The sequence below is a fragment of the Hippoglossus hippoglossus genome, chromosome 8, assembly GCF_009819705.1.
Source record: "Hippoglossus hippoglossus isolate fHipHip1 chromosome 8, fHipHip1.pri, whole genome shotgun sequence".
Taxonomy (NCBI): domain Eukaryota; kingdom Metazoa; phylum Chordata; class Actinopteri; order Pleuronectiformes; family Pleuronectidae; genus Hippoglossus; species Hippoglossus hippoglossus.
This window is the reverse complement of record NC_047158.1, coordinates 7,845,698-7,862,691: the sequence shown is the minus strand read 5'-3', so window position 1 is coordinate 7,862,691 and position 16,994 is coordinate 7,845,698. Positions and strand designations below refer to the sequence as shown.

The window sequence follows — 16,994 nt, the reverse complement described above, 5'->3', positions numbered from 1 at the left end:
TACCAGAGGCAAGTGTCCTGTTGGTCCCTGACATAAAGGGGCCCGCAGAGGTGCCTTGATAAATTACAGATTTAATATAGAAACGTGCCCAAAGTTAAGTAACGTGTCAACAAATGTATTATTCCTGCACTATTACATAAATTTGTCCTCCTACTTTAATGCAATTATTTACATTTTTAATACTTGTTTCATCATAGGAGAACTATATTGCTATTATCAGCCCATTGTTCATTATTAATAGGTTTGGTAATAATCTTTGTTAAGACTGGTTGTTTGATGTTTAATATAAAATGTAAGAAAATAGGGACAAACCCACATCACTTTTCCCTGAGGCCCAGGTTCACATACTCATATCAATATGGCTTTGCTTTACAAATGACTTAAACAATTACTCAACTATAATTGGCAATCAACTCTGACTCTGATTCATCAACTAAGGTTAGTAATTACATTTTAACATGTTGGGTTGGTGTCAGGAACATTTACATTTTAGTTTGTGTTCTCCCTTTAACAACAAACCTGTACTGATATTTTCTAAATGGGTTGTAATGTACCTCAAAACATGAGCCACATTTTACCTTTTGGCCTACCTGGAGGATCACACTATTAGTAAGTGATGATATAACTACAAGCTAATGACTCCCTTCCGAATCAGAATCAGCTATAGATGTATAAGTAACAGTCCTGATGTAGAACACTAACGTGTCAAACTATCCACAACATTTTCACACCTTCTTAAAAAGTATACCCTAACTCTTAAAAAGGTATCACTCTTATGATTAGCAGAGCACCTGTCGGTTTTCTTATCTTGTAACATAATGCATAATTGTGACCTCTGTTAGGATGATAGATTTGTGCAAGGGTTCATCCAATTTCCAGACTTCCATTTTTTTTGCTTTCATATTTTTTGTTCCAATCAAATGCCTTTAATACGTTTTGGCATTAAATCTCCTCAGCTGCTTGTTCTGTTTAAACAAAATATGTCCATGGTTTGCCTCCAGAATCGTTTGGCCTTTCTTCACACAAGTGTCACAACAAGAAGCTATCCAGGGATTTTTCTTGTTTTTGAAAAAGAGGATATTACCAGATCATCAATATCCTTTTTGGCACATGACACAGACACAGAACTTCCAGCATGTCTCTGGATGAAGCTGCAAGCGATTTACCGTTTTTTCCATGTTGACAAAAAAAACCTGTGATCTACTTTAGTCTAGGATTCACCACTGTTTATTTAGTTCTAATCAAGTAAATAAACAAAGGCGGTTTAAAACCATTGTCATTGTGACAAATATTCAGCATTGAATAATTGATTTTACCATTAAAAACATTATACTTTTACCAAAACATTTTCCACTGCTAGGTACAAAGCTAGGGTAGACATTTACAAGATTGTTGCATCTGAGAGAAACCATGCTGATTAAAATGATTAAAATTGAATACAGATATTTATAAATGTAATCTATATAATGACATTAGATTGCACATCAGACGGATAACATAGTAAATGTGAATCTAAGTAATAATGTTTTTGCCTTAAGTCCATAGTTTCTGACTCCATCTTGTGGCACTTTTGTGTCAATACAAGTAACCCTATTCAGATTGGGTGTGTTCCACAGAATGGTAAAACTTTTGGTACAGTCTAACTTCAAGGAATCTTTTTTACTATTGGAAACAGGAATATGCATTATCTGAGAAGTTTCTCACACATTTTTAATATCTATATCTAATTTTTTTTTGGTTTATATTTAGCTAAAGTCCTTGTTAGGTTGCATTTTAACAAGCTACTTCATTTGTTTTTTATGTGTGTCAATAATTAATACCCTGAAACCTCGGATGAATAGGCCTTCATATTGGATAACTTTGAGACTGCCACCACAAATTATTTTTCTCATCTATATATAGAAGAATTATCTTCTTTAATAATCAATTGACTGCTCAGTGTAGCTATGGAATTTCAGAAAACAGTGAAAAATGCCAATCACTATTCCCTGAAGCCCAATTTAACATGCACTAATCGTGTTTACTTTTTCTGACCTACAGTCTAAAACCCATTGGAAACGGTCATGGGAATATGGAAGAAATTAATTTTCACATTTGAATACCAGCAAATGTTTGGCATTTCTTTTTGCTTTAATTATTGAAAGATGGCCAACAATTAATCATTAATCATAATTATCGGCCTCGTTTAATCAAGTAGGCTCTTTTCCTCAACTATGGACTTGTTGTTTTTTTAATTTCCAGGGGATTTAATGTAACCGGCTTTTTTATTCCTTTTAATTTAATTTTCATTTATCATATTATTATTATTAAAACTATTTATACACATTATATATCATATATATCATGTATACCATATATTGTTGTCAAATGTATACCTCAATAAAAAACAAACAAACAATTAAATAAATAAATTGCCACTTCCTCCTTTCTTTCTCCAGGAAGTGTTACAAACGTTACAAATAGGCGCTTACAGGAAGTACTGAGGATTCTGCCTCAAAATAAAAGCACAACAGCCACCTACCCAAAGAAATTGAGATAACATCACTTAGACTCCGAGCAGCAGTAACAATATGTTGATGTCTTTTATCATTTCATTTTATACGATACGTGCGTAATTATGGGATCAATATTGTTATTTTGAAATTCAACCGGAAGCCCTTCTCGTAGCCAGCTAGACTGGGATCTGATTAATCGCCATCGGCCGACGCCTTCCCTCAGAACTGGAAGCTCGGTGAGTACAAAACAAACATAAAACATAAAATGAAGTCGTTGAACCGTTGAATCTGACTCCAGACTTTCCTACTTTATCTCGACACAACTAGTTCCTTCTTTTAAATCTTTGACTCGTGAACGAGGAAGCAGAAACACCTCGGGCGACGTTTTGCGTGGAATGGCGATGAAAGTGTCGAGAGGGGGAAGTTAAGACTTCAGTTCTCTGACAGTACAGTCAAGAAGAAGTAAACACACGACTGGAGAAAGCAGCTTTATTTGTGCGATTGTTGCGAATAAAATCGTCAGCAGTGGGGGGGGGGGGGGTCTGAGAGTCCGGCTGCTGTTACTGTAAATCTGGATAAGTCTGGATGTACAGGTCACCATTACAAAACTGCACGTACGCCTCTTGAAGCCAGATGTCTCTGATTAAAACAACTGTTGTGCTCCTGCTTGTAGTTTCCTCAGTGGTGATGTTTCGTGCTTTTGTTCTGACAAAGAGTTCCTTGTGATAGGATCTAGTTACATTAACCTTGAGGACAAAGTATCAGGCGTATCATAATCTGAAATAAACACAAAAGCTGCATGTCAGTGGAGTCCTAAAGTGTGCAAACAACCAGGATGCACATTTAATACACAAGAAAAATGAGTGGAAAAGTTGTAATTCATTACAAATTCAAGTTTAAGTTACTAACTGGACCCAGGCGTTCCCACAAGAGCAGTTATTATGTTCACGTCTGCTTCATGTCACGTTATTATCAGTTATTAACTCCTTAATTAAGCCATTATAAGCTCACGTCAGATGTAATTGTTTACAACAGGTATATTGTTGAAAGCCAGTTCTGCTGCTTCTTTGCATTGCACATACAGCACATACCAGACCTGTGTTGGCCCAGAGTCAAACTCCTGGTCTGCATTTGCAGCTAAGCAGCTCTGGCCTGGGTCCATTCTTCATAGAGAAACATGTGGTGTCCTGTTAGTGCAGACGTCTTATTCCCTTTTCAGCTGCAAAAAGTGTACATATGCTCTTATGTGTGTGTGTGTGTGTGTGGAAAATGAAGGTGGCAATGCATGTTTTTAAGAATTTTACAAATTATGTGTGGTTAATTTGGGGCGGCATCGGCAACCTTATTTTCATTATTCCATTATCATATTGGTTTCTGGATTCATTACGTCACCCTTTTGTCTATTTACTGTCAAAAAGCAATAAAAGACAAAAGGAATCCCAGAGTTTCGGGTTGTCACACCTTCCCGATTAATGCATAGACTGTAAATAAAGATGAACTGCGTATCTCTACTTCCTCCCGCTACTGGGATATGAAAGCTGCCATCTTGCACATTCGGAGCCAGAGTCTGCGCAGTAGTGATTGAAGGAAGGTGCTGCTGTAATGAGGTCCCGCCGATACATGGCTCGACCAATCACAAGTCAGGCTCAGCTGTCAATCGTGATGTTTCATCGTTTTTTTATAGCATCAAGTAACAAATTAAAACCAATCTTGTCAGAAGCATGGGCTCCTGAACATGCAGCAGTGTGATAAGAACCAACTAAACTGACAGCAACCATCTTTAAGAAAAATTATTTAATATTTTAGTTTTTGCTCATGCCCCACCCACTAACATGGAGGAGGTGAGATTTAAGTCCTTTATTGCAGCCAGCCACTAGGGGGCTATGGAGACGCTTTGGTTTCACTTCCGTGAGCTCTCATGTCGTCTATCTTTATATACAGTATATGGTTTTATTTTATATTTGACCGACAGTTCAAACAAACAACGTTTTACATTACATCTGTGGGAATGGATGATAAAAGATATGCATCCACACGGAGTCATGTTATTTATTATTTACCACAGTGAAACCTGTTTGTTCAACCTGTCATTTAGACTTTATCTGTAAAGCACTTTTAATACAAACACATGTAATGCTTTACAGAATAAAAGCAATAAAAACAGTATCCGCACCCCTCCACCCACCTCAATACATGCAGAGAGCAAAACAGTATTAACCGGAAATGAGGAAACACCAGCGTAAATCTCATATTTGAAATGAGGAAACACCAAAAGCTGGCATGCAAATGAAGATAAAATAACAAAATGCTTAAAGAGAAGTGAAAAGGAGAAAAGACCATTGTAGTAAACAGTGACGAGGAAAAGGGAAGTTAATGCAAACAGACCGTTATGACTGAATAGCACAAATGGCACTTGAAGCTGTACATGCGAAGTGTGCATTTTTCCAAAACGCACTAGACGTGTCTCGTGTGGTGCATATTAGAACATTTCCTTGAGAAGCAGCCGGTGTTTTGCTCAAGGAATGCTCGGCTTTTGTGTGTCAACTTCAGATTCAGTCCCTTTTCACTTCTCTTACTAAAGGCTTTGGAATTTTATTAATCTGTGTGGGTGTACAGCAGGAGTTGGCTCATTATGGCCACCGACTGCATGTGGCAGTAAACTCAGGACTTCTCAGGAAAACTAGATCATTATTCATTAATCCTGATTGTATTTCTCAATGTTATTGGGTGTTTACTCTCAGTTGCCAGGTAATTATTAGCTGTGCTGATGTAAACCAATGCAACAGCCCTGTCATAACTTTCATCCCTTATCTCTGTGAAGCTTGTGGTGTTTGGTTTTTGTTGTCACTGTCAGAGTGGTGTTGGTTCATCTTGATTTCACATTTGAAGGCGGTAGTTGGTGGTCATGTTCTATTGGTTTGTACTCGACTGACAGAAAACAAATTACTAGTTTTATTATTTTATTATCCGTCTGTCATACTTTTACTGATTACAGTTTCTCAAGGGATTAATCCTTCTCTGTATTTTATCACTAAACTGTAAACGTAGCATTTGTTGGTTTGGGCTGTTGGTCGGTAAAAATTTGCAATTTGTAGACATTATCTTGGCCTTAATGAATGTATCTGTTGACATTTTATAGACCAAACTTGGACTACAACTAACTTTTTAAGTTATTGAATCTAACCTTTATTTTCCAACTTAATCAATTGTTGTCAGCAAACGGCAAAAAAAAAAATACATCACAATTTTCCAGTATCTTTGGTAATTGACCAATAGTCCAAAACACAAAGATATTTAATTTACTGTCATAGCAGAAAACCAGAAAATACAAATTTCAGAGGCTTAAACCTAAAAAAACACTTCAATGTGCCATGAAAATCATCCTAGATGAATCAATCAATTTATGAAGAGATGTTTTCAGGTGTTGAGAAAAATATGAATTGTGAATAAGATGATTTATCACTATTTTGCAATGCTGCTGCATTGTGATCAGCCATGGTGACGGCTGCTAATATCTACTTCTCATGTTGATTCAAAATCGCTGCTGCTGGAAATATGAAACATGACACGATCAAGACTTTTTTTTCCTTCAAAGTTATGTCAACTTTTAGAATCAGTCTGTGCCTAATAAGAGAAGCATTATCAAATCCTAACCGGCTGTGACATTGTCTGCAGTGCAACATTGACATTGTTGCTATGACAATAAACATTTTGCTTATCACAAAGGAAGCAGTGAGCAACTTGTCTTTATCTTTCTCGGTCATGGCTTACAGCAGAGCCTGTCGTGAGGCATTCAGAGGTTCCTGTTCTGTAGCAGTTTCAGGTTTTGCTGCAGAAAATCAAAGCAAGTGAGACTGTTTCACAAAGCTTCAAACACTTTCACCAAAGTCTCATGTTGGCAAATCTTCCATGAGAAGAACGTCATAACATCAGATATCACATTTTTTTGGACATGTAAGTGGGTAGTTAGCAGTTTCATGGAAACTCTGTATTGTTGTTGTTAGTTTTATTGACATGACATAGTGGTTGCTGTGCATTTGTCTGACATGTGAGTAGCCACACGCTCTTTAGGATGTCAGAGCCATAGACTGTACGAAAACAAGGACAACTTAACAGCTCCCCAAAAGTGAAGCCAAAGTGTTTTGATCGCCACCTGGTGGCTGGCTGCAGTATAGGTCCTTAATGGGACACTGACCAAACTAAAAAGTTCACATCAAATATATTTGCTCAAAAATGGTTTCTGTCCTTCTAGGTAGTTGTTATCACACTGATGTATGTACTGTACTAAAGTGTTAAGTTTGGTTTGAATTAGTTATTTGAGGCTATAAAAACCGGGTGAAATGTCATGATTGACAGTTGAGACTGATTCACTACTGGTTGAGCGTATGTTTTAACTACTGCCGACTCCGGCTCCAAATGGCAGCGTTTATATCTGGGATATTTGAGCTTTTCTAGATAGTATGAGGAAGTGGAGTGACATAGTCCATCTTTATAAACAGTCTATGGTCAGAACCTATAGAAGGTCACCAAAATCCTAATGTTTTATTCAGTGTTGTGGGGGTGTGCACAGGAAATCCCTACTTGCTGTCTTTAGTAAGAATATACACAGAATAATGTGAAAATCATGTAGGAGTTTTGGTTTAATAAGAGCTTTTTAATCAATAATCCACTTTAAATTTGACTCTGAGGCGATGCTGTAATGATCATGTCCATCGGTTCTTCTAAACGTAAAAACATTAACATTATCTTAATGGGCGTGGGCCGCAGAAAGCTGACATTCAGGTTTTTTCACTTTGCTCAGTTCACAGCCATCATCAAAAACAACCACCACATGCTATCCTTTTAATCTATTCTGAGGGAAGAGCTAGTGAGCCTGCCCTGGTGGAGGGAGCAGAGGGAGGGGGGGAATATGGGGAAGTGGAGATCCATTTCCCATAAGTCATTGTCAGCCGGCTCCTCCCCCTTGTGTTGGCTGTCAGCCAGCATCAGACAGCACAGAGAGCGGAGTTACAGGGACAGAGCCAAACTGTTGCTGGGAATCACACCATGAACGACGACGAAGACAAACAGAGCACCTAGTTTTGCTCATGTAGATGACAGGTTACTCAGAGAGAGAGGAGAGAGGATCGCGGCTCAGACTGGCATCGGGCGGTACGTCCACAGGCAGCTTGGCCACACACACACACACGTATCCACAGAGCTGTTTTTATGTTTATTGCACAGGATCTTCTCTATTTCCTTTCCACGTAAATTCACTGGGGTGTGGTGTCAAACCGTGCTTTCACAGAAACCAATGCAGCGTCTTCAGAAGGAAGTTGAAATTGCTGGGCTCTAGATAATCTTGCAGTGCATGATGAGGTCGGAACACAAGTTAATGATTTTTTACGAAACTTAAACAGATTTAGATGAAATTTGACAACAGTGTGATGTTAGAACAAGGGTCATTTGCTTAAGGAGCCAAGCGATTGTTTTATGGAAGTTGTCAGGATTCATCCTCGTATGACCTCTGTAAAGAACATTTTTATTTAAATGTGCAGAAAGACTCTGCGTGTTGATAACGTGCTGCACATGTCGTCCCAGCTCTCAGTTTGTGCCTTTCACACAGCATTTAATGCTTTACAGCAGTGTTAAGATGAAATCAGTGTGTCTGAGTGTGTTGATTTCACACTGAGTCTTTGTTGATTATAACCTCAAAGCCAAAGGGAGGTAATAATGCAGATCTCTATTGGAAATTCAGTGCGGCCGTGGCTAACATGCAGCCTTTTACTTCTTCCTTCTGAAAGAGAGTACGCGCCTTCAACATTTGGGCTGCAACTGTCAAAACAAGGCCAGGGTTTGAGTTTCCTGTCTCATATGCTCGCTGCAACACTTTCAAAGTTTCAGTTCATTTCAGTTCGATGATCAAGTGATCATCATGCTCCTGCACTGACAGGGTCCAGCTGAATGTATTCATTTTTAAACAAGCTGTAAACCAGCAGATTTATATGTACTCAGCAGCCAGAGTACAAGACCTGTCATTGTTGCATATTTCTGTTCTTCCCAGAAGAGTAAAGATCTTGTGTGTTGAGCCTTGTGGTGCCTCTTTGAAATAAAAAAAGACACACTAAGAACTAAATTAAGAATCCAATAAAAGCAAGAAGACAAATTCCATTTAGTGGAGCTTTTAACTTGAAAATAACCTAAATATTTATATTTAGTTGTCACTCAGTGTCTCTCTTTTAGGCTCTACTATACTACTAACAGGAAGAAGTCCTTTATGTTTCATTATGTGGAAACAGTTTTTACAAACCTTACATCATTTATAAAGGTCACTCACTATTGCGAACAGGCAGAGAAAATGTGATACAGACACATAAATGCAAAAATCAATTGGAAGTGCGCTTTCTGGAGCAGAAAAATGCACTTTCTTTTCATTACAAATGGAAAAATATCACAAACTCGAGTCTGCAGTGATTAGTTGATCAATCGATTCAATAATGATTTAGATCAAATAAAATAACAAAGATGTTGGTTTCAGCTTTTCTGGTAATTTTCTTGTCGTTATATGATAACAAACTCAGGCATTTGTCTCATTAAACACAATATATCTTCAGTTAAAGGGCCCATATTGTGTAAAATACATTTTCTGGGCTTTTACTATCCGTAATTACTTGAAGGGGGTCAGTAGGGACCCTCAAAGTTTGAAAACAGTCACTACGCGGACTTTTTCGCTCAGTCCATTCTAAGAAATATGTTATCGAAACATCTCGTTTCGTGCTTCCTCCCCCATATCATGTCATTCGGGGTCGCACTCGTCTCTCAGCCCCACCCAGCCGGTACCAGTCCAGCCTCCGAACCCACCACCCCCACTCCCCACCACCACCCCTCCACACCAAACTCGACACTAAGCAGACATGTTGCTGAGCTAGCAACTTGTTAGCTACCACAGGCTAACCACAACAAACAACACTGAAGAAACACTTCAGCGTGGAGGGATGCAAGGAAGAGAATGTGTCCGTGCACATTCCTGCTTAGAACGTTAAGTTACTCCGTTGTGAAACTCCGTACTGTAAGTCGGGACGTTACTCCTACTTTGGCCGACTGTCCTCCTAAAACTTAACAGACTGTAAATATGTGGCTGGTCTTCTATAGCTGTATCCAAACATAGCGTGACTTTCAGCTGTGTTTACCAGAGAGATCGTCAATGCGCCAGAATGAGACCGGTGATAGGCCTGGTTGGCCTATCTACAAATATATTTGATCAGTTCATTCTCATAGAGACAGTATATTTGTGTTAAAGGAAAAAATGACACCACAGTTTCAGAAAAGTACCACTCAAAGGTTCTACGGATATACGATCAGTTATTATAGTAATTATTTATTGTTTGACATCAATATGTCCGTTAATAATCTAAAAAAAACTTTAATTGTGGAGAAAGCCCTAACTCATAAGTTGCGTTTGATATCTTCACTTTCCAGATCCAGCAGATGAAATGGCGGTGAGGCAGAGGATTTTCAACTCAACGGCGCCGTTCTCCGGGTCACCCCAAGCCGAGCTGAAGGGGTCTTACCCATCATGCTCAGCTGCTGACCAGGAGACAGAGGAGGAGGACGAGGAGGGGAAGGACAGCAAAATGGACTTCCCACATCTTAGCCCTTTACTAAATAAACTCTTAATGCATGGAACTGCAGAGCAAGTGGGCGAAATGCCATTGAAGACCTCAACCTTCATTGCCCAGGCTGAATGTAAATATTTATGTTTATTTAATTAATATAACACATCAAATAACTGTGCCTGGACAGGATTTAACATCAGCTCTCTGCTCTCCTCAGGTGAAACCCAGGACTCCCAGGAGTTTATCCCATCTTGCTTTGAACGCTTTGTTCCCTCCCCCTGCTTCTTCAGGTATGACATTACCTTGACAACAATGCCACTTATTCATTAAGTCATTAGTCAATGCCGTGTGTAGGATTCATATTTTTCCTTTTTTGTTTGCATCAGTCTTTCCTCAGAGCACAACAATGTGGCATGCCCAACAACAGCCTCCGTCCAAGAGCCAGGCAGCTCCTCAGAACAATTCAAATCCAGGAAAAAGACCAGGAAGAGACAGAAGCGTAAGGTGAAGAAAAGAGAGTCGGAGAAGAACAAGAAGCAGCAACGCAGACAGCGAACGCATTCTGGAGTCCCCGAACAGGAGAGTGGAAGTTCTCTGGTCCAGATTCGGGTGAGAACTTTGGTTGCTCTTCACATCTTGTTGAGAAAACTTGTATTATTAAAAGAACCTATAGTACTTTCGTTGTTTCCTTGTGAATCATCTTCAAGGATTAATGGAAATATTCTTTGGCAGTCTGAGGCTCGACCTGTAGACATGCCCATACAAACATTAGCTTATCTGTGAGGTTGATCACTGAACAAATTCACATGAGAATGTAAAGAGCATGTAGTATCATGGTTTTTGTTTGTCTCCTGTAGGAGGAGTCGTCTCTTGGAGGGAGAAGCAGCCTCTGTGCTTCCTGCTGCAGCAGCGTTGAAAGGTCAGAGGAGCAGGACAGAGGGCCTCTTCTCTACAGCCGACAGATTTACAACACAGGCAACTCCGGCTGCTCTCCTCTGAACTGGAGGCACCAGGTGTGCGGCTCCCTCTCCAGTCTCCGTTCCTTCAGGCAGGACAGTGACTCTGACTCCCTCAGCAGCTTGGGAGACTGCTCGCTGGCCCTCGCTGGCCTCAGGGGCAGCGTCAGTCAGGGGGACCCATGCTACGCTGGGCCCTTTTTCAAAGCTGTGGAGAGGGATGCGAGAGAAGAAGAAGACGAGTTCTCTGCAGCCGATTCCATCAGCAACGAGGGAATAATCTTTTATAATGATGTACGTTGTGCTTTACTTCAGTTTACATCCTGTTTTCTGTCTGTTAAAGATGAAGCTCAACAAAACTGATCTGTTTTTCCTCTTCCCCTGATAGAAAATTCAGCCTGTTGACTCCGAGTACAAGGAGGGGAGGGAGTTTGTCCTCACACATTTTATCAAGGAAGGCTCCTACGGTGAAGTTCACAGTGCTCGAGACGTCAACACAGGCTTCGGATTTGCTGTGAAAAAGGTAAAACAGAGCATACTCTTCTTTTGATCTTTTCCTATCTTCTGTGAGTGATTAATCGTTTGTTCCATTGGTTTCTCGCAGATCACCTTGAAGAGGTTCAGCAGTGAGGAGGTGGGTGCGTGGAGTGCCCTCAGATCTCCTCGTGTGGTGGAGCTCTTCGGAGTGATCAGGGAGGGGACGAATGTTGTCCTCTTCATGGACCACAAATCTGGTAAACATCTCTTGCCTTTTACTGGACATGACACATTCTGACTTACCGCTGCTCCTCAGATAGAGGATGAAAATATTAGAATCAGATGTGATGAATTAATAATTTTTATTAATAAAAGACAAAACATGTAATTGAAATTAATTTTTGTAACGACATGGAGGTTTTTTGTCTGATTAACAAACAAAGGTTATTGTGGAGTCCTCACTGTAAATGCCCGACCTCCCACTGTCACAACTCTTGCCCTGGGTACTGAGAGTAACAGCTGCTCAGCAGATCGAAGTGTACGACCAGGGGTATAAGGGATGAGGAGGACTGCTAAGTAAAGTGGTGCAAGGCCATTCAATGACTTAAAAACTAGGTATAGGATTTTAAAATCAATTTTAAAAACCACAGGCTGTTCTTGTAAGAACCCTAACTGCTGTGTTTTGAATATAGAAAAAGTTAAGCGTAAAAGCATGTGCACCAGGTGCAGCATGAGGAGCCCAAGTGTCGAGAAATACGAATGAGATTGATGTCAAGGAAGTGGGTGGTTCTGGGAGGCTTGAAATGTTGAGCCAAATCACACCAAACGTCTGTAATGGGAGATTCCTGCTAGATAAACAACCTCATACTTTTTTTCCCCTTTGTCATCAAACTCAGTCTCTGGCTGAAACTCTTCTCCATGGGTCATGATAGCAGGAGGAAGAGTTGAATCGGATGCTGTGTATTGGGAAATATTAACAACACCTCGTCTTTGTCTTGCTCTGACCTTATCTGTGGCTCCAGGCTCTCTGGGCCAGCTGATCGCAGAGCGTGGACGGCTGCCAGAGGATTTAAGCCTCCACTACCACTCACAAGTCTTAACAGCGCTGGAGTACTTGGTGAAGAAAAAAGTGGTGCACCTCGACATTAAAGGTATGTTGTAGAAAATGGATATTTCTCTTTCCCCAAGTGTACAAATGTTCAAGTATCATCTGAAAAACATAAATAGCGATGCCATAATGAAACTAGAATGGCACTCAGTAGAGCGCTTACCTCCGCCAAGGCCCAACAGTCCCCTTAAATTGAATTAAGCTGCATCAAGCTTAACACATTCACCAGTTCCCTAAATGTGCCAGATGTTTTTTCTTCCATCAAGATCCATGAAGTATTACCCTGGAAATCAGTGGAATGTTGAAAAATCCTGGACCTTATCTGCATCCACAGCCAAATTTTAATGGGTTGCCTCACTTTCCACATCCACGTGTGGAAATCTGTTCACTTGTTTTTGTGTTATCCTGCTTACAAACAAACAAACAGACAGAGGAGAAAACATAACCTCCTTGACTGGGAAATTATGATTAGATCTCTTGAAGGTTTATTTTAAACATCTACATTTTCCCTTAAAACGTGGGAAAACTAAATCTGTATCTCTTTATTGTCTCCATAATAACATCCCCATGTCCTTTTAGACATTACCACAAAAGTAACAACAGTGATTAAACAAAAAAACTGATATCCTAACATTAACATTTTCCATCTTAGTTGTAACACAAACACAAACTGGCAAAACAAAGTTCTTGCGGTTCCCAGTAAAAGATGAAAACACGCAGAGAGAGTAAGTCAGATGTCTTATTAGTTCTCATCAAGAGGATTTTGTGTCTTTATGCAGCTGTTGTGTGGAACACAAGTGTCCCACAGTCTAGATTTGATCTTCGGCACCTGTGTTGTGAAACCAGACAACCACAGAGAGAGAGAAAAAAACGGCGAGCTGGGAATTTCCCACAGTGTGACTCACTGCTGCTCTTTAGAAACGGCGCATGTGCACAGAATCAGGAGAGCAAGAAAGAAAAAAAAAGGAGAAACGAAACAGGGGAGGTGGGGGCGTGAGACAAGGCGCCGGAAGAAGTTAGAAAGAGAGAACGACAGGAGAAAGAGGACAGGGGATGAAGATGAATACTTGAAATGAAAAAAAGAAAGAAACAGAAACCAAAAAGGGAACTCTGTAAGAGGATAAACAGAGAAAAGCTGGAGGGGAAGGTTAAAAAACATGATGGTGCTGTCGCAGCTCAGGCGCCCCCTGGTGTCTGTAAGGCCACAGGAAAAACAAGGCAGTGACGCCAAATGGCTTTTATCTGCTGCCTGTTTATTAGTCTCCACATTCATTCCACATTAGAGTTTTCTCCAGCAGCTGTACTCCAGTGACTTCATATTTCCCTTCCACTTCGCTCCTTTGTCTGTGGGCTGTTTTATGTTTGCGCAGCTGCCCTGTTTCTAATTATGTCGCCCGCGCTGTCAACTGCACAAGTTATGGAAAAAGTGCCACTGCAAGCGCTGAGCAGTGTCGAGATTAGTCCAGTCATTTCAAGTCGGTTTATTTAAAGAGCACATTTGAAAACAACCTGCGTGCTCCAAACAGATTAATGCAGTGGATCATTGTCTCCCCACAGCTGACAACGTGCTGCTGTCGGACGATGGTACCGAGACCTTCCTGTGCGACTTCGGACACGCGGAGAGACTCGACAGTCAGGGACAGAGCCTCTGTGGGTCGAATGGTAAATCCCGTGGAACTTCAGCGATTCAGTCAAGCAGATGTGTAATTTATCCACTTCCGCGTCTTAATCCACTGTTTTCCCCAATGTAATTCAATGCAGATCTGAAGGGCACCGAGACCCACATGGCCCCTGAGATTGTTAAAGGGGAACCCCGCGGAGCCAAAGCAGATGTGTGGAGCAGCTGCTGTATGTTACTGCACATGCTCAACGGATGTCAACCCTGGACAAGATACTACACCTGTAGACTGTACCTGAAGGTATCTTTCACAGCGACACGCAGCTGCTTCATCCCAGGTGTCCGGTGTTCTCGTCACACTATTCGCATCAGACCCTTGACCCCGGCCCCTTTTTTTCTGACGGTTACAGATTGCTAATGAGCCACCGCCTCTGAGAGAGATCCCACCCGACTGTAGCCCTCTCACGGCTGACGTTCTGAAGGCGGGACTCCAGAAGGACCCAGTAAAGAGGTCGTCATCCTTTGACCTGAGAGTTAAAACTGACAGAGCTCTGAAAGAAGGTAATGACACTTGTACTCCAATGGTGCATAATCCTAGAGTAAAGGTTTGATTGCAGAAGGAGAACAGAGCAAATAATATCATATATTTAAATCAATTGAGGAAACAATGATTTGGGATTGAATAAATTTAACCTGTGCATTCTATGCTAATGGCATGAAAGCCTTGGTATTGTAACCATACTTGTTCTTATCAAGTCACTTAGCAAGTGACGAATAATCCTACAGTAAAGGTTTGGTTTCAGAAGGACAACAAAGAGAAAACAATACATTCTGAATAAATTGGTTTCTGTGCTTTCTATAATAATGATGTCCTTGAACACATCAGTTAGTTAGTGAGTTAATGTGATGTGTTTTTGTGACTGCAGTTGGAGGACTCACCAGCCCAGTGAAGGGACCCTACACCGAGCCCCAGTACATCGCCAACAAACCCCCTGACTGCCTGCCACTCGTTAGTAGAAATGTTGACCATGACGAGGTGGAGGAACATCAAGAGTCTGTCCAGAACTTAATCACAACAGGGGGGAAGAGGAAGGAACTTGATGATGCGGAAGAAGAGGAGGCTGATGAAGATGAGTTAAAGCCAGGCTTGCAATGCTCGCCCCGAACACTGATCTACGAGCCGAACCACAAGAGGAGCAGCAAGTTAACCACAGTGTCTGAACTGGAGCTTCGTAAACTGGAGCGAGGTGAGGTTCCTTTCAGTTTTCTGCGTCTCTTGCCCACTAGTCTTGTGCTTATTTGAAACTCTGCTCATGGTTTTTCTGGGTTTTTTCTTCAGATTTCTACCTGAGCAGTCTGTCCCAGCCTCAGTCTGCTGAGATGCAGGTGCAGCTCTTGTCTTGTCTCAGCAGTGACGCTTATTCAAACTGGGAACCATGGGACAAAAAGGTAACGCAACCAACATATAGTGAACAGTTTGCAGAAGATACTTGTTGGAGTGAGACTGATTATCTGAGTTGTCATTGTCTTGCTTCACAGAAAATTTGGGGCCATGTTAACAAAGAGCTTCTTAAGTGTTCATCCATTTGGTGAAAGTATTAACACAGACTGAAATTTTGGCTTGTGCTCCTCTTTTTTTTTTTACGTATCCCAGGACTCTGGCCGCTGGTCCCTGAGCCCGGGAGACGACTTCAGCTCCGGTGTCTTCTCCTACAACAGTCAGCCAGATGTGCAGGTCTTCAGTTTGGATTTGCTGGGTAACACCCACCTACCACCACCCTGTTGCTTTGAAGGTGAGATGATAAAACATGAGCAATTCTCTTGTTTTATTTGTAAAATGTGATATCATTGTCCCCTTACATTATGTGTCTCTCTGCTTTTTGAATGGCTCAGGGGTGGACGTCTGCATTAGAGACTTCAACTGGAGAAGCATCCGGATCAGAGAGACACGCCGGGTGAAGGTGGGCCACATCGCCACAGGAATTAGTGATCAGGTGAGGACTAAGAACATAACCCTCTGTATGTTGGTCCGTTTCAGTGTGTGTCAAGTGCAAAGTTACACGTGTTTGAATCCTTGTTTCTCTGTTTTAGATCTCTGAGAGAGTTTTCACTCTGGAGACGCAGGAGGGACAGCAGGTCGCTCACGACGAGGAGGTGCAGGAGTCCGGTCTGGAGCTCTGCTGCGTTCCTGCTCCAGACTTCAGCGCCACCTGGACGTGGAGGATCAGAGACGGAGTGCTGGAGTGTAGATAACTCCCTCCTCCCATCGGCCACAGTGTCATCATATCTGTCGTCATATCGCCTTGTGTTGAATTACTTTTAACATGTGCCTTTTGTTTGTCTTATGGTACGAGGACCAAATGTCCGTGTGAAAAAAAATCTGCCTGAACTGCCTCATGTTTTGAAGCCATAATGTTAGTCGTAGCTTTTTGTCTTTTCCGTATCGAAGCGCTGGAGTACTGTACTGTGATGTTTACATGTTGCTTGTTTCTATAACACAATTACGTGGAGTCAATAAACAGTACATTGACCTATGATACATTATTGATCTCACTCATTCATGTGAAATGTCCTGTTGTATTCTAATGACTATACCTGGGATTCATTTGGTTAAACTAAATAACCATTCCTCAGCATTACATTAAAATTATTTTAGTCTCTTTAAACTGTGTGAAAAGTAGTCACCTATTTGTCAGGTTTACTTTGTTTGGTCCCCATTGTTGAGACGTTGGGCTGGATCTACCC

The 16,994-nt window shown here is 41.0% G+C and overlaps 1 protein-coding gene across 3 annotated transcripts; it reads left to right on the top strand.

Moving 5' to 3' along the window:
* Positions 1–2,593: 2,593 nt before the first annotated feature.
* map3k14a (mitogen-activated protein kinase kinase kinase 14a) lies at positions 2,594–16,788 on the top strand. Of its 3 annotated transcripts, none has more exons than XM_034594402.1 (16): positions 2,594–2,731; positions 9,954–10,220; positions 10,308–10,380; positions 10,471–10,699; positions 10,948–11,340; positions 11,435–11,569; positions 11,651–11,780; positions 12,546–12,674; positions 14,189–14,293; positions 14,393–14,550; positions 14,660–14,810; positions 15,176–15,496; positions 15,589–15,698; positions 15,904–16,042; positions 16,143–16,243; positions 16,341–16,788. In XM_034594402.1, exons 2-16 carry the CDS (start codon positions 9,968–9,970, stop codon positions 16,500–16,502), a joined length of 2,589 nt encoding a protein of 862 aa, XP_034450293.1. In that variant the 5' UTR covers positions 2,594–2,731; positions 9,954–9,967; the 3' UTR covers positions 16,503–16,788. The 3 variants fall into 3 exon arrangements, with proteins under 3 accessions (XP_034450293.1, XP_034450291.1, XP_034450292.1); XM_034594400.1 differs by lacking the exon at positions 2,594–2,731 and adding an exon at positions 7,479–7,646; XM_034594401.1 differs by lacking the exon at positions 2,594–2,731 and adding an exon at positions 7,480–7,646 and having other exon boundaries at positions 10,477–10,699.
* The last annotated feature ends 206 nt before the right edge of the window (positions 16,789–16,994 follow it).

Coding starts and splice junctions, on each gene's coding strand:
- map3k14a (XM_034594400.1), top strand. CDS start 7,589: ATGACAGGTTACTCAGAGAGAGAGGAGAGAGGATCGCGGCTCAGACTG. Junction 10,221..10,307: donor CTTCATTGCCCAGGCTGAAT/GTAAATATTTAT, acceptor TGCTCTCCTCAG/GTGAAACCCAGGACTCCCAG. Junction 11,781..12,545: donor CTTCATGGACCACAAATCTG/GTAAACATCTCT, acceptor CTGTGGCTCCAG/GCTCTCTGGGCCAGCTGATC.